We start from the raw sequence: 18,302 nt of genomic DNA, 5'->3' as shown, positions 1-18,302 counted from the left end.
ATAAAGGAGCAAGGGGGAGGTGTGGCCGGCCAGGAGGAGGCGCGCCAGGAGGAGTCCTACTCCCATCGGGAGTAGGACACCCTCCCTTCCTTGTTGGATTAGGAGAAGGGGGGAAAGAGGAGGGAGAGAGGAAGGAAAGGGGGGGGGGCGCCGCCCCCTTCTCCTTGTCCTATTCAGACTAGAGGGGGAGGGGCACGCGACCCTGCCCTAGCCGCCTCTCCTCTTCTTCACTAAGGCCCACTATGGCCCATTAATCCCCCCGGGGGTTCCGGTAACCCCTCGGTACTCCGGTAAAATCCCGATTTCACCCGGAACATTTCCGATATCCAAATATAGGCTTCCAATATATCAATCTTCATGTCTCGACCATTCCGAGATTCCTCGTCATGTCCGTGATCACATCCGGAACTCCGAACAACCTTCGGTACATCAAAACTCATAAACTCATGATATAACCATCATCGAAACTTTAAGAGTGCGGACCCTACGGGTTTGAGAACTATGTAGACATGACCGAGACATGTCTCTGGTTAATAACCAATAGCGGAACCTGGATGCTCATATTGGCTCCCACATATTCTACGAAGATCTTTATCGATCAGACCGCATAACAACATACGTTGTTCCCTTTGTCATCGGTATGTTACTTTCCCGAGATTCGATCGTCGGTATCTCAATACCTAGTTCAATCACGTTACCGGCAAGTCTCTTTACTCGTTCCGTAATACATCATCCCGCAACTAACTCATTAGTTGCAATGCTTGCAAGGCTTAAGTGATGTGCATTACCGAGTGGGCCCAGAGATACCTCTCCGACAATCGGAGTGACAAATCCTAATCTCGAAATACGCCAACCAACAAGTACCTTCGGAGACACCTGTAGAGCACCTTTATAATCACCCAGTTACGTTGTGACGTTTGGTAGCACACAAAGTGTTCCTCCGGTAAATGGGAGTTGCATAATCTCATAGTCATAGGAACATGTATAAGTCATGAAGAAAGCAATATCAACAAACTAAACAATCAAGTGCTAAGCTAACAGAATGGGTTAAGTCAATCACATCATTCTTCTAATGATGTGATCCCGTTAATCAAATGACAACTCATGTCTATGGTTAGGAAACATAACCATCTTTGATTAACGAGTGAGTCAAGTAGAGGCATACTAGTGACACTCTGTTGTCTATGTATTCACACAAGTATTGTGTTTCCGGTTAATACAATTCTAGCATGAATAATAAACATTTATCATGATATAAGGAAACAAATAATAACTTTATTATTGCCTCTAGGGCATATTTCCTTCAGTCTCTCACTTGCACGAGAGTCAATAATCTAGATTACTCAGTAATGATTCTAACACCCATGGAGTCTTGGTGATGATCATGTTTTGCTCGTGGAAGAGGCTTAGTCAACGGGCCTGCAACATTCAAATCCGTATGTATCTTTGCAAATTTCTATGTCTCCCACCTGGACTAGATCCCGGATGGAATTGAAGCGTCTCTTGATGTGCTTGGTTCTCTTGTGAAATCTGGATTCCTTCGCCAAGGCAATTGCTCCAGTATTGTCACAAAAGATTTTCATTGGACCCGATGCACTAGGTATGACACCTAGATTGGATATGAACTCCTTCATCCAGACTCATTCATTTGCTGCTTCCGAAGCAGCTATGTACTCCACTTCACACGTAGATCCCACCACGACGCTTTGTTTAGAACTGCACCAACTGACAGCTCCACCGTTCAATGTAAACACGTATCCGGTTTGCGATTTAGAATCATCCGGATCAGCGTCAAAGCTTGAATCAACGTAACCATTTACAATGAGCTCTTTGTCACCTCCATAAACGAGAAACATATGCTTAGTCCTTTTTAGGTATTTCAGGATGTTCTTGACCGCTGTCCAGTGATCCACTCCTGGATTACTTTGGTACCTCCCTGCTAGACTTATAGCAAGGCACACATCAGGTCTGGTACACAGCATTGCATACATGATAGAGCGTATGGCTGAAGCATAGGGAACATCTTTCATCTTCTCTCTATCTTCTGCAGTGGTCGGGCATTGAGTCTTACTCAACTTCACACCTTGTAACACAGGCAAGAACCCTTTCTTTGCTTGATCCATTTTGAACTTCTTCAAAACTTTGTCAAGGTATGTGCTTTGTGAAAGTATAATTAAGCGTCTTGATCTATCTCTATAGATCTTGATGCCCAATATATAAGCAGCTTCATCGAGGTCTTTCATTGAAAAACTCTTATTCAAGTATCCCTTTATGCTATCTAGAAATTCTATATCATTTCGAATCAGCAATATGTCATCCACATATAATAACAGAAATGCTATAGAGCTCCCACTCACTTTCTTGTAAACATATCCTCGAACAAAGTCTCCCTGTCAATGTCGAACTCATCCTCTTCCTCGAGCCCATAGTCCTCCGGAAACTCATGGTCCAGCGGGAAGCCGTCCAGGTCCAGGCCGACTTGATCTTGCATGAAGGCATCGTGTATGCTAGCTTGATCATAGGTCGCCGGCGTGAACGGCCCTCGGCCGTCCTGGCTTTGGGTCTCATCGGGATCGTAGCCAGCCACAGTGGCACTGCCAGCGGCCGCCGCACCACCCTCAAAGACGATGCTCTTCATGTAACGGTCGGCCATCTTGTCGGCGGCGGCCGCCGGCATTCTGTCGAACAGGTCGCGAGTGCCGGGGAGCACGTCGGCTGGCATCACCCGCACGCGTTTCCTAGTCCATCTGGATGACGACGCACCAGCCACCGGCGTGGCGTTGAGGTCGATGGGCACGGGTGCGAGCGTGGAAGGAACCACCACGCTCATCTCCGACGAGCATTCCTCGGAGAGTTGGGAGGCTTGCGGGTAGACGTGGAAGCCGGGGATCGGGTGCCTCGTCGACGCGCGCGGTGACTCCGTCAGCACCATCCGTGGAAATGCGGACGAGCCGGTGCTGGCCGCGGCCACAACGGCGTTGACGAGCCCGTGCTGGCCAGGGTTTAACCCTAGGTAGAACAGGGCCTCCCTCGTTGCCGCCGCGACGCGGGCGTTGGTGTCCTCCTGCTGTGCGGCGGTGACCGCTGCTTCTTCCCTTGTGTCTGCCGTGTGCCTTCGGCCCTTCCTCTTGGCCGACTGCACGACCCGCTCCTCCGGCGTCAGCTTCTCCTTTGTCGGCGCGGCGGTCTTGCGAGGGGCGTGGGGCTTGCCTTTGCCAGAGGAGGAGGCGAGGCCGGAGGTCCGCTTCTTCTTTGGCGGCGCGGCGGTCTTGCGAGGGGCTTGCCTTTGCTAGAGGGGGGAGGCAAGGCCGGCGGCCGCATCGAGGGCGTCGTCCATGGCGAGCGGCCAGGAGGGTTTTTGGGAAATTGGTGGGAACGATGGATGCTTTGCTATTGACTGTCGGGCCAGGGGGAGTATTTGTCGCACTGCGCGTGCGTCGATCTCGTGTCCGCGCCAATGCAAATCAGGCTAAAAAAGATCGAAAATGGATCAGCAAACGGACGAAAAGCGGACGAGCGTCTGTTTAGGTCGGTGCGTTGGGTCGACTTTTTAGTCCGCTGCGATCCAAACGGACGCGCGCGGATAAAATTGGTCGGCGCGTTGGAGTTGCTCTTAGGAGATGAAGAAATACTGTTTTATTGGAAGCCTCAAAACATCCTTGGACCGACCGACCGATGGTCGCGGCGGCTGGGGTGCATGGCCCAAGTGTCATAGTCGTACGTAGCATCCACGCAGAAAACAGCTTTGCCATTGCAGGTCATGGACAATGAGACGCGCCCTGCTTCTTTAATGCTTTCTTTCCGTGCGGATATGGAGGGTGCTGACTCGGAGCCGACGCGACGCCGCCCGGATTGGGCAGCGGTGCTCGGCCTCCACGTCACCTACACGTCGGCGCCTGTTGCCGCCCGCTGCAGGCAAGTTAAGCGCGTGCCAGGCCAGCCACCGTGAACGTGCTGGCCAGCCGCGTCCCCGCCCCACGACACGACGACGGCGGCGCCATGCGAGCTGGCGTTTGGGGACGACGAGACGACCGCGCACCGCCGATGGATCTCATTTGCCGCTTGGGGGAGTCGAATTCAGCTTCCAACCTGGAGAAAGTTTGGCCCCGGCAGCAGCCACCTCGCCTGGAAGGCCTCTTTTGACGAAACGTGCGTTGATTCGTCCCTGGCTGCTGCTTAAAAAAAGCAGATGGCCGGCTTCTTGAACTGCTTAAGCGCTTCTGCGCTTTTCATTTAGAATGACCACTTGGATTATGTTAATCAAGCTTAATAACCTGCAGTACTAGTACGAGTATTACTTAACTCATATAATTGTCCTTCTCAGAATCACGACTGCTGAATGGCCACGGCGAGACGAGATCTTATTTTTCCGGTCGAGGGTTGCAAAGCTGCTTTCAGGAGGCCCTACCCACCTCATCACAGAAACTAGATAACCCGTTGTCTGTTGAGACTTGAGACAGTAGTAAAAGACAACGCACAACTTCCAATCTGATGAGCCTGCCAGGCATCGTAGTTGCGGCCCGAGGATGCGATGCGAGCGATGGTCGGACGCTCAACATGATGGATTTTTATGAGCCACAGGTTTTACTCCCTATCAACCAAAAACCACAGATTTGTTAGCCGGGACTTCTATATTGTAGTGCTTTCTCTATCCTTGTGCTTTAACTTTGACCGTAATTTAACTATCAAGATTAATTGCAGTGGAAGCAAAAATTATATCAGTGAATTCGTATTTGAAAGAAGTTTTCAATTATATATTTTTTTCCCGTCGCAGTTGGTCTCGTTGGTTAAATTTATGGTTAAAATTGGACCTCGAGAAACGCGGACGCATTATATTTTGAAATGGAGGGAGTACTACAAACGAGCATCCAGAGCGGTGCGCAGGCAGTTCCCCGGCGCGCGCGTCACGCCCTGCGTCAGCCGGGCCACGGCGTCGTGGCCGCGCCCGCACCCGACACGTTTTTCTCGCCCACCGGGGAAAGAGAGGACGAAATGAGCCACCGGAACAGTTAAAATGGCCAGCAATTATGTGAGCAAGCAGGCGGGCCCACGACCGCGTGGATCTGGTCCGTCCGTCGGCCAGCCGCTCCTGTAGCGGCCCTCATCGTAACCGTTAATAAGTGAGTGCGCCCCACAAGGGGAGGGGAGGGGAGGGATGGTGGGGCGCGTGACGCCAGCTGGCATCGGAGAGTGCGAGCGCAAACCTTATCCCCTGCGCCCCCCGTTCCGCGCGCCCTGGATAGGCGCGGTCCACGGGGATCGCACCCACCGACCCGGAGGCAGCCCGTTGCTGTCAGTGGGCGGCAGTCCACGAGGGAGTCGCGCGCCGGGCCTCAGCCTAACCCCCCGCCCCGTGGAATATACGGGCCGCGTCCTCCTCCCCCGTCCCCAACCTCTCGCCTCCGGTTTCATTTCCAAACTCGAAAACCCACCACGCCACTTCCCCCACCCCTCGCTCGCCGTCTCTCTCAGATCAGATCGGATAAGATCAGAGCGGGGCACGATCTCGCGGTTTCTGCTGGAGACCTCGGCCGTTCCGCCAATCCGAGGGGGCTAGATTCTCCGAGCGCCTGCTTCAGCCATGATGTCGCGGTCGTATACCAACCTGCTCGATCTCGCCGAGGGCAACTTCGCCGCGCTCGGCCCGGCCGGCGGCGGGGCGCGGCGGAGGTCGGGCTCGTTCGGGATGAAGCGGATGTCGCGGGTCATGACGGTGCCGGGCACGCTGTCGGAGCTCGACGGGGAGGACGAGTCGGAGCCGGCCGCCACCAACAGCGTCGCCTCCGACGTGCCCTCCTCCGTGTCGGGCGAGCGCCTGCTCGTCGTCTCCAACCAGCTCCCAATCGTCGCGCGCCGCCGCCCCGACGGCCGCGGCTGGTCCTTCTCCTGGGACGACGACTCGCTGCTCCTCCAGCTCCGCGACGGCATTCCCGACGAGATGGAGGTGCTCTTCGTCGGCGGCGTGCGCGCCGACATCCCCCTCGCCGAGCAGGACGAGGTCTCGCAGGCGCTGTACGACCGCTTCCGCTGCGTCGCGGTGTTCCTCCCCGAGTCCCTCCACGACCGCTTCTACCACAGCTTCTGCAAGCGCCAACTCTGGCCTCTCTTCCACTACATGCTCCCCTTCGCCTCCTCCGCGCCTACAGCAACCTCCTCCTCCTCCTCCTCCTCATCGGCTCCCCCGGCTGGCAACGGCCGCTTCGACCGCGGCTCGTGGGAGGCATACGTGCTCGCCAACAAGTTCTTCTTCGAGAAGGTCGTGGAGGTCATCAACCCGGAGGACGACTATGTGTGGGTCCACGACTACCACCTCATGGCGCTTCCCACCTTCCTCCGCCGCCGCTTCAACCGCCTCCGCATCGGCTTCTTCCTCCACAGCCCATTCCCCTCGTCGGAGATCTACCGCACCCTGCCTGTCCGCGAGGAGATCCTAAAGGCGCTGCTCAATTGTGATCTCATTGGGTTCCACACTTTCGATTACGCCAGGCATTTCCTCTCATGCTGTAGTAGGATGCTGGGAATCGAATACCAGTCCAAGCGTGGGTACATTGGATTGGAGTACTTTGGCCGCACTGTTGGGATCAAAATCATGCCTGTGGGAATTCATATGGATCAGTTGCAGGCGGTTCTGTGCTTGCCGGACAGGCAGTGGAGAGTTTCCGAGCTGCAGCAGCAGTTTGAGGGGAAGACTGTGTTGCTCGGTGTGGATGATATGGACATCTTTAAAGGGATCAATCTGAAGCTTCTTGCCTTTGAGAATATGCTGAGGACGCACCCCAAGTGGCAGGGACGAGCAGTGTTGGTGCAGATTGCAAAGCCAGTCCGTGGGAAGGGTAAAGATCTGGAAGCCATTGAGGCTGAGATTCGTGAGAGCTACAATAGGATCAATGGAGAGTTTGGCCGGTCCGGGTACAGCCCTGTTGTTTTTATTGATAGGGATGTGTCTAGTGTGGAGAAGAGTGCCTACTATACGATCGCGGAATGTGTGGTAGTGACCGCAGTAAGGGATGGGATGAACTTGACACCATATGAATACATCGTCTGTAGGCAGGGGACACCTAGGTCGGAGTCCTCATCGGAGGTGACTGGGCCGAAGAAGAGCATGCTCGTGGTGTCAGAGTTCATTGGGTGCTCACCGTCTTTGAGTGGTGCTATTCGTGTTAACCCATGGAATGTAGAGGCAACTGCAGAGGCGATGAATGAGGCCATTTCAATGTCTGATCAGGAGAAGCAGCTGAGGCACGAGAAGCACTACCGTTATGTCAGCACTCATGATGTTGCTTATTGGTCGAAGAGCTTCATCCAGGACTTGGAGAGGGCTTGCAAGGACCATTTTAGAAGGACATGCTGGGGCATTGGATTGGGATTTGGTTTCAGGGTGGTGGCCTTAGACCCTCATTTCACAAAGCTTAACATGGATTCTATTGTTATGGCTTACGAGAGGTCAGAGAGCAGAGCTATATTTCTTGACTATGATGGAACATTGGTGCCTCAGACTTCCATCAACAAGACGCCTAGTGCAGAAGTTCTGAGGATTATCAATACCCTCTGCTCAGATGAGAGGAACATAGTTTTTATTGTCAGCGGGAGAGGCAGGGATAAATTGGGCGAATGGTTTTCCTCGTGTCCGAAGCTGGGTATTGCAGCTGAACATGGCTACTTCTTAAGGTACCGTCTTTCATCTTGACACGTTTCTTGATAATGTTGGTAGCAGGAACTTTATAATCTTATTTACCTTATGATCTTGATATAATCAGTAACAGCAATACAGATTGTGCTAATCTGTTAATTAATAATCAGATATTACCAAACAGTTAACTACATTTATTTCATGGCTTGTTCTTGGTGTAACCTGCTATAATTATCAGAATCATTTTGGTTTCTGAAACTGGGATGTTATAGACTGTAGGAAAAAGTTCAGAAAAATAACCCCATAATGATAGGATGGAAAGTGTGTAAAGGGTGATGGTTCCTTTCATGTTTGATCTTATCATGTTTGTCATTCAGTATTGATAGTACATGAGGCAGAGTTATCTTTAAAGCAGTTCAAGTAGAGTCGAGGCAGTTGCCGTGTTTTCATCCCCCATGTTTTCATATGTATCTCTAGTATTTGTTCACTCGTTATTCAGCACAACTACGCCTTGGTATTTTCCTTACTAGGCACCTAAAGAGCTCATATAAACATGAACATTTTCTTGTTTTCCTCAAATTGGTCATAATTATTTGCTTTGTTACTTAAGTTAACAATAATAGCTCTGCTAACTTTGCTTAGCTGGCTACTATCAGATTTTGTCAAAAAGGAACAGACAATTAAATTTGTTCTGTCTAAACATGTGTAGGTGGAGTAGGGATGATGAGTGGCAAACGTGTGCCCAGGCTTCGGACTTCGGATGGATGGAAATGGCTGAACCAGTGATGAATTTGTATACGGAATCAACTGATGGATCCTACATTGAGAACAAGGAAAGTGCTTTGGTGTGGCACCACCAGGATGCTGACCCAGGCTTTGGGTCCTCACAGGCCAAAGAGATGCTTGATCACCTGGAGAGTGTGCTAGCAAACGAACCGGTCTCTGTTAAGAGTGGCCAGTATATTGTTGAAGTCAAACCTCAGGTTTGTGCATCTCCTTAATTTCTCAAATACCTTTCTTCATATTATTTTTTGCCATTTAGCTGACAAGTTCACCTGGAGAGTATCTACCATATAGAAAACATGCCACTTTTTTGTTTATAAATAAACATTCTCAGTGGTTTCCATATCTTAGTCCCTACTAATTTCAGCCAGTAGCTTTTGTTTTGCTGCAGTAGATACACTGTTTATTTTGTAATCTGTATGCAATTACGTTAGGTGTGTTGTGTGTTCTGCTCATTGGAAAATATATTAGGCATGTGCTAGTTGTGTTTAGCTTTCCTCTTGATTTGGAAAGACCTTATAAGTGCTGAAGACCAGTTTAACTTATCTTGTGGTTGTAGAAGAGCTTTCTGAAAGCAGCTTTTGAAGAACCAATATGGGCTGCTTTGCCGTGGTTTTAATATAATCATATGTGCATGCTTATTAGCTTTGTTAAAAAGCAAACAGTGTCATGTCACAACGCAGGGCCTTAACTACTTCACCTCCCCACCTACTATCAACATTGTTCTTTCTTCTGCAAGTGTGTTAGTTCTTTTAGTTACATTGAGCTGAAGTAATGGTCACACAAGTCAACATCACTTGCACCTTTGTGTTTAGTTTGTTGGTGTTCCCCCTCTCAAAATTGCCTCGCATGTTTGATATGTGATGTATGCTCAACGTTAACATTGAATCTCTTGTTTCTTTATGCTAATTCTCCAGGGAATAAGCAAGGGAGTAATAGCTGAAAACATACTGATATCAATGAAAGAGAGAGGAAAACAGGCCGACTTTGTATTGTGTATTGGTGATGACAGGTCTGACGAAGACATGTTTGAAAACATTGCGGACATAATCAAAAGGGGTATGGTTGCCCCCAAAACACCATTGTTTGCATGCACCGTGGGACAAAAACCAAGCAAAGCAAAATTCTACCTGGATGATACGTTTGAAGTGGCCACCATGCTGAGCGCACTGGCGGAGGCTACAGATCCTGAACCTATGGCTGACTCCACCGATGAGTTAGCTACGTCTATGTCCTCAATTGATATTGGTGGTGAACAAAGTCAGTCAAGGGGTAGAGCTTTCGATGGATTGTAGTTCAGATCTTGGTTAAATCTGCAGATTATGGCGATTGATTCAGCAGTCGCTTCTACACATATATTCTGACGGATAAGAAGATGGATACTAAGGAACGACTAACACCAGGGCCTACGATGTGAAGCTAGTGCAGAAGCATGCTCGATTCTCCAGCCGGGCAAGCCATTACCATCTTTTGCTGCAAAACGCAGGTCCATATGTCAATAGCTGACTCGTCACCTCTCTTTGCATCTTTCTCTTAAACCTTTTCCTTCTCTAGTAAAACGAGATGCTTCATGGAAGGCAAGTGAACTGTATGGACGGGGTGATAGGCACTTGGGATGATAGGATTGGCACTGCACATGGAAATTCAATGGAGTGCATCCTCCTCTGCGTGTTATCCTGTGTAAACAAGTTGCACATCGGTTTCAGTTTTGTTTTCGAAGTCTAAAGTCGCGTAGTAAATGTGAATTGGTGAGATTTGGTTCGTTATTTGAAACCTTTTTGTTTTTTGCTAGCCTTGCTCTCATAGCTTGCTCCATAATTTCTCCTCCTCTGTTGGGTTCAAGTATGCTTCTATCTGAAAACAGCATATAGGATTCTAAACTTGACGGTGGCACGGGCAAATTTGCAAACGTGTTGTTGATGGTTTGCTTGCTTATCTATTGATTTTCCTAACATGTGATACACAACTGTGGACACTTTGCTTGGAGTACCGGCGAATTTGTTCCTTCAGTACTACTTCCTTCGTCCCTAAATATAAGTCTTTGCAGAGATTCTAGTATGAACCACATAAGGATGTATATAGATGCATTTTAAGTGTAGATTCATTCATTTTGCTTGGAATATAGTCCATTTAGTGAAATATCTGCGAAAACTTATATTTAAGAACAGAGGAAGTACATCTCTTTGCTTCATCAGTTCGTGGTGTCGTTTAGAAAACGGCTGAACAACGGATAGGTACAAAGTATGAACAGACAACGTAAAACAGATGATGTTTCCCTTAGACTACGAATCGTGGACATGGGGCACACTGTTGTGTGGGTAGAACTGAGCCTCGTCTTAAACTACAAGGGCGGTACACGTCCGTCTATCAGGAATGGGACTGTTTTTGGCGGCTAACATTGGACCGCCGCGGCGGCCATTGGACTGATGGCTTCGTGAAGCCTTCCTGATAATCTGACGAGGGGGCTTCCTCTCCAGAATTTCCATCCCCTAGGGAAAAGCTAGGTTTGATGTCCTCCGGTGGCCACTGCCGATCGTGAATTTTTCCTTCGCCGTTCCTCGTCTTCCCGACGGCTGGGAGCAATGGAACTTCTAGCCTGGAATTTGCCGTGGTTTGGGCACGACTCGGACAGCACGAGCGTTTCTGGAGATCCAGAGGCAGATGCATACGAATGTGGCTTACGCATTAATAAGTCAGAAAAAACAAAGCGGAAGATTGGTTTTCGTCATATGGTAGTAGATGAGTCTGATGGTAGGGATGGTAGGGTGGAGGTGGGAGCACCTATATGACGCGTTCTGCGTCAGGTTGCCAGCCTCCCGCACAGGGGAGCGCCCAACTGGGCCGGCCCACTAGCGCACAGGATCGATCGAACTAAACGAAAGCCTGTAGCGAGGCAGCGGACACTGTAGCAACCCGGGCTACTGCAGCAAGACGGAACTGTAGCGCTCTCAGTCTACTGTACCACCCTCTTTTTTGTAAGTGATCATTTTTTGAAAACGCAAACAGTTCTTCAAATTTGTGAACATTTTTTTAAGCCATGAAATTTTGAATCTTTCAACAATTTTTTTTAAAAATGGGAATTTTTTCTAAATTTTGAAAACATGAACATTTTTGAAACTCGGAAAACATTGAAAAGCACGAACATTTTTTTGGATCTATGAACAAAATTTGAATACAGGAACATTTTTTGAAATTCTGAACAAAATTTGAAAACCCGAACATTTTTTGAAACTCCCGAACAAAATTTCAAAACAAGAACAATTTTTTTAAAAGTGAACATTTTTTAAATATGTGAATTTTTCTTGAAATCGGAATTTTTTTAAACAACCGACCGAAAATTGAAAACACAAACCATTTTTTGAAACTCTGGAACAAAATTTGAAAACACGAACAAAATTTTGAAAATCAAACATTTTTTGAAAAAGAGAACATTTTTGAAAAAGGAAAAAAAAAGAAACAATAATCAAAAAATAAAAGAAAAAATGAAACAGAAAATGAAAAAGAAATGAAAATAAATAACGGTTCAGGAACCTTCTAGAAGGTTTCCAAAACAAGAAAAAAGTGGCCGGGAACCCTCATAAGGTTCCCAAAACCAGGACATGAAAGATTTACGTGATGGGTCGGCACAAATCGCTCGACAGTTTGACGGAGAGAGCGTCATATAGGAAATTCCGAAGTGAAGGACCGTTGCAGAATTCCCTAACGGACGGTCAATGGGAAAATCCTACTTGGCGTTTCAGGCGCCCGTTACAGTGCATTTTTGCAAACGGACGCCTGAAGCAGTACGACTGGGCCGGCCCATCATTCTTTTTCCTGTTTCAGAAACACCAAAAATATGCGCCGAGAGGGAATAGAATCTGCTACTCCTTCGTCCCGAGCCCCCGGCTCTAACCACCAGACCATCAACTGACCGGTGCTCACAAAGTTTGTTTTTCTAAATTTATTTTGTTCTGTAGTTCGGTTCATTCCTTTTTTTTCTTTTTCTCATCCTTCTTTATTTTTATTTTAAGGGAAAACTTTGTTTTTGCCACTCTAGCTTTTGGCCACTTTGCTTAAGCCACTCTAGAATTTAACATCTCACTTTTTCCACTCTTACCTTTTGACAATTATTACAAATGCCATTACGTGGCAAAAGCAAAAATTTTAGAGTGGCAATTGTGATATATTGTCAAAATCTAAGAGTGGCAAAAGTGAAATGAAAAATTATTGCTTTTGCCATGCAATGGCATTTGTGATGTATTGTCAAAAGCTAGGAGTGGCAAAAGTGAGATGTCAAATTGTAGAGTGGCATCAGCAAAGTGGGCGAGTGGCAAAAACAAAGTTTTCCCTTTAGAGGGGACAAATGAGTATTGTAAGGGCCATAAACAGAATTAACGAGTTGAAGAGGGAACTTGTGGTCCAATGAGTGATCCTTGAGTAGCTTGATAGAATGAGATTCTAATCAGGCTGGAAAGCTTGTCCAAACAAGAGGAGTTGCACCATCTCCAGAGAGAACGGGCGAACTGGTTACGACTCGAAGGCCTCTTCAGACAAGAGGAGATGCACCATCTTCAAAAATGACGGGTGAACTGTTTACGACAAGGGGACCGTAACATGGGATTCTTCCGGAATTACACAAAGGCTAGAAAGAAAAAAGAATACAATAAGTACTTACTACTCCCTCTGATCCATATTAAACATAGGCTACTTTCGTATAAATTTATACTAAAGTTGTACTAGAGCAGCGTCAATTAATTTGGATCGGAGGGAGTAGATGATATGGGTGCAAAACTAGAAGGAGATGACATTATGAAATCTTTCATCGCTAGCTATTTTAATATCCTCATTATAGCTAATGGGAATGTGATGAGCGATGAGGTTTTAAATGACGTTGAAAAAAGGTAATGTAACAAATGAATGACATGCTTCTTGCTCCTTTCTCTCCGGGGGAGGTCAAGAAGACTGTTCGCTATTGGCAATTTGAAGACCCCGGGCCTGATGGACTTCATGCAACATTTTATAAGTGCTTTTGGGATTTGCGGGGTGATGATCTGGTGAAGGAAGTTTTGGAGGCTGCAAATTCAAGGGTTATCCTGGAGGGTTGGAATGAAACTACAGTGCTAATTATACCCAAAGTAGATAACCCAGAAAAGGCAATTCAATTCCGCCAATTAGCCTTTGTAATGTTGTTTATAAGGTGATATAAGATGCTAGCAAATAGGTTAAAGAATTTGCTCCCTGAGAATATTGGTCAGCATCAGATCGTGTTTGTCCCCGTGAGGGTAATTACTGACAATATTCTTCTAGCATATGAATGTTTTCACACCATCAGGTAAGAAAACAGAGAGGAAACATCTGTGCGAAATCAAATTGGACATGCACAAGGACTATAGTCATGTGGAGTGGGAATTTCTTGAGAGAATGATGATAGTGTTGGGGTTCATGCCACGATGGGTTGAACTCGTGATGGCGTGTATTACATTAGTAAAATACTATATAATATTTAATGTTGCGGAGACCAATTTTGTTGCCCCTTCTAGGGGGCTCTGGTAGGGTGATCCCTTATCAATGTATCTCTATGTCCTATGTGTAGAGGGTTTGTCAAAGCTATTATTAAGGGCAGAACAGAGGGGAGACTTGGAAGCGGTGAAGGTGTCTTGGGATGCGACACTAATTTCCCATCTTCTTTTTGTTGGTGATGCACTAATATTAATTTCAGAAAATCAGAAGAATGCTTTGATTCTGAAGCATATTCTTGACACCTACTCTAGCGATTCAGGTTAGTTGGTTAGTGCCTCAATATGCATCATTTATTTTAGGCCTAGTACAATGGTTGACGCAAGAGTAAAGGTTTGCTAGGTTCTGAATATAGAAATGATAAATATTTGCGCATACTATATATGGTGGGGGTGGACATGTCAGATTGTTTCAAACATTTATTGGATAGAGTCTGGGCACGTTTTGCTGCACGTTGGAAGGAGAAATTGTTATCGTATGGAGGGAAGGAGACTCTTATTAAAGTAATTGCACAAGTTGTCCCAGTATTTGCTATGACTGTTTTCAAGATACGAAAGCAATTTTTAAAAGGTATATTCATGATGCTACAACTAGATCTTGGTGGGGTGATGATCAGGATAAGAAACGGATACTGGATGGCATGGTGGAAGTTGTGCATACCCAAATTAAGTGGAAGTATGGGCTTTCATGACTTATATTATTTTAATCTTGCTATGCTCGCAAAGCAATGCTGGAGGTTGTTAGAGAGTCGGGATTCCTTATATTCTTCCATCCTAAGGATGATATATTTTCTTCATGGCAATCTTTTGAAAGCTAAACTGAAAAGTAGATCATCATTCACGTAGCAAGCTATTATGCTGGGTTTTGAAGCATTCAAGAGGGGCTATATACGACGGGTTGGTGATCGCGCCCATATTAATATTTGGAGTGATAATTAGATACCAACAAATTCTAATCTACGAGTTTTAAACCCTAAAGGTGGGAACTTACTGCGAAAAGTATGTTATCTAATCAATCCAGTCTTAGGTCAGTGGGATGAGGAGCTCGTTAGGGATAGTTTTTGGCGAGTTGATGCCGAATCCATATTGTCAATTCCGCTAGTAGATGATAGTGAGGATTTTGTTGCATGACACAATTAAAAAATGGCATATTTTTAGTAAAATTGGCCTACTATGGTGAGTGGAATCATAAGTTCAAAAGATAAATCAATGCTAATGATCATGGCACTCGACATGGAGGAGATAGGAGGCTTGGAGAAATTTATGAACATCCACTATGGCACCAAAAGTTAAAGTGTTCGGTTGAAGAGCACTAAAAGAAGCGATCATGTGTGTACATTAGCATGTGACACGCCGTGGATTTAGGTCAATACCATTTGTGTACACTAGGATATAAAGACTTGAAACACATATAATTTACTCGTACTAGAGCAAGGAAAATTTTGAAGGAGTTAGGAGTAAAAGAAGAGGTAGAAGTGGCTTTGTGTGCCGACTAATCTAGAGCCGTTGTCTTGGGGGAGCTTTTTAGAAAATGACTGTCCAACGCCCTTATGCTAGAAGACCTTATGCCCCAAAGATCGCATACGAGAGCTAGTTCTAAATACCACCTAGTATATTTGGTGGGAGAGAAGATAAGCAACACATGGACAAACGATCTATGATGTCAATTACTCCTTTATCGCTTAATTATATCAGAAGCAGGAAGAAAACAACTCCAAGGCCTCAAGTGGTATGGCAGAAAACCCTTGAAGGGGTGTAGATGGTGTATGTGGATGCTTCTTTCAAGCATGAATCACATGTGGCGGCTTCAGGGGTGGTGATTAGAGACTCTAATGGAGGATTTGTGTATGATCAATTCTTCAGAATAGGTGGAGCAATGAATGTGCTTTTTTTAATCAAAGGGGTCCCCTTGACCTAGCTTTTGTTAAAAGTCGAGGCAAAGCAGTCATCGTACATACGTTTCAGAACTCTCGGCTAGAGCCATCTTTAGTTGCAACGAAATTATTACAAGAATTTTTTCAAAGTATCAACAACAAACCATATGATAGGCACTCAACATAACTAGGAAGCACAGGATATAGTGAGCACTGCCCACTAGTAGAGTAGCCTATTGAAAGAACTACCCAATATATCATAAGTAGCTCCTCACTATGATGATCGAGAAGTCGCAAGCATTCAAGGAGCAGAGAAGCTTGAGCATCGATGCAAACAACCTTCCATTGACGCACAAAAGACCATACCAGATCCAATACACGCTCTATGATGGAAATATGCCCTAGGGGCAATAATAAAATGGTTATTATTATATTTCCTAAATCATGATAAAGGTTTATTATTCATGCTAGAATTGTATTGATCGGAAACTTAAATACATGTGTGAATACATAAATAATTACTGTGTCCCTAGTAAGCCTCTACTAGACTAGCTCATTGATCAAAGATGGTTAAGGTTTCCTAACCATAGACATATGTTGTTATTTGATAATAGGATCACATCATTAGGAGAATAATGTTATGGACAAGACCCATCTGTTAGCTTAGCATATTGATCGTTCAGTTTATTGCTATTGCTTTCTTCATGTCAAATACATATTCCTTCCACTATGAGATTATGCAACTCCCGGATACCGGAGGAATACCTTGTGTGCTATCAAACGTCACAACATAACTAGGTGATCATAAAGATGCTCTACAGGTATCTCCGAAGGTGTTTGTTGAGTTGTCATAGATCGAGATTAGGATTTGTCACTCCGAGTATCAGAGAGGTATCTCTGGGCCCTCTCGGTAACACACATCATAAGAAGCCTTACAAGCAAAGTGACCAATGAGTTAGTTGCGGGATGATGTATTATGGAACGAGTAAAGAGACTTGCCTGTTAATTCCTGCTTATCCTCGAGTAGGTAAATGATAAAAACAGAATTTTTGATGTGGAATGCTGCCTAACATGTTCATCACATATTCTTTTCTTTGTAGCATGGACATTTGGACTTTTATATGATTCAAAGCAATAGTCTAGTTTTGACATGAAGATTTCAACACTCAAGCATATCAACAAGCAACCACGTCTTTCAAAATATCAACACTAAAGCAAGTTATCCTAGCCCATTATGCTCAATCATTGATCCATTCATGAAACACTCTCCCATATTTGCTACACCCAATGCTCAAGTACGATCATAGTGCCCCTTAGTTGGTGCTTTATAAGAGAAGGTGGAGACTCAAATAGAAATAAAAAATGCATAAAGTAAAAGAAAGGCCCTTCGCAGAGGGAAGTAAGGATTTGTAGAGGTGCCAGAGCTCAAAGCAAAAAAGATAGAGATAAAAACATTTTGGGTGGCATGCTTTTCCTGTCAACGAAAACGATCGAGTAGTTCCCAATACTTTCCATGCTAGATATATCATAGGCGGTTCTCAAAATAGAAAATAAAGTTTATTCCCTTTTCCACCATACTTTAACATTCCACGGCTAACCGAATCCACGAGTGCCGTCCATACCAACACTTTCCAAGAAATTTATTATTTGACAACATAAAGTAAATACATTTTTCATTTTGGGACTGGGCATCCCTAATACCTTTGCCGTACTCTAGTGCAATGACAAGTGAATAAACACTCATCTTGAGAATAACACATCTAGCATGGAAATACATCAGCCACCCCCTACCGTTTCATGAGCGATACGAGCACACAAAAGAGAAATTTATTTTGAAAATTAGAGATGGCACATACAAATTTGCTTAGAACGGCAAAAGAATACCGCATATAGGTAGGTATAGTGGACTCATGTGGCAAAACTGGTTCAAGGATTTTGGATGCACAAGTAGTGATCATACTTAGTGAAAATGAAGGCTAGCAAAAGATTGAGAAGCATCCAACCAAGAAAAGAAAAAAAATCTCATAAGTGAGCATTAAGCATAACTAACACCGAATAATGCACCACAAGTAGGATGTAATTTCATAGCATAACTATGGTCTTTCGTGCTTGCATAGGGAATCACAAACCTTAACACCAATATTCTTACTAAAGCATAATTACTCATCAACATGACTAACATATTATATCAACATATCGCAAAACTATTATAAGGAATCAATTTTATTTTGTCCAATGATCTTCATGAAAGTTTTTACTATATCCCTCTTGAATATCTATCACTTTGGGACTAATTTCATATGTTGCTTTTGATAGCTCAAACAAATCTAAGTGAGAATTTTTCTTCTCTCAAAATAATTTAAGTGAAGCATGAGAGAATTTTTATTTTTTTACTAAACCTCAAATAAATCTAAGTGAATCATGAGGGCATATCTTCAAAACTACTAAAGCACACCATGCTCAAAAAGATATAAGTGAACAACTAGAGCAATTCCATAGCTCAAAAAGATTTAAGTGAAG

At 45.3% G+C, this 18,302-nt stretch overlaps 1 protein-coding gene across 1 annotated transcript; it reads left to right on the top strand.

Moving 5' to 3' along the window:
- Window positions 1-5,382: 5,382 nt before the first annotated feature.
- On the top strand, window positions 5,383-10,204 carry LOC119268996 (probable alpha,alpha-trehalose-phosphate synthase [UDP-forming] 7). The gene is made up of 3 exons (XM_037550733.1): window positions 5,383-7,668; window positions 8,340-8,613; window positions 9,331-10,204. The coding sequence occupies exons 1-3, from the start codon at window positions 5,582-5,584 to the stop codon at window positions 9,706-9,708; spliced, it is 2,739 nt and encodes a 912-aa protein (XP_037406630.1). The 5' UTR covers window positions 5,383-5,581; the 3' UTR covers window positions 9,709-10,204.
- Window positions 10,205-18,302: the final 8,098 nt, after the last annotated feature.

The sequence above is a fragment of the Triticum dicoccoides genome, chromosome 3A (assembly GCF_002162155.2).
Source record: "Triticum dicoccoides isolate Atlit2015 ecotype Zavitan chromosome 3A, WEW_v2.0, whole genome shotgun sequence".
NCBI lineage: Eukaryota > Viridiplantae > Streptophyta > Magnoliopsida > Poales > Poaceae > Triticum > Triticum dicoccoides.
This window is presented reverse-complemented; position numbering and strand designations above follow the sequence as displayed.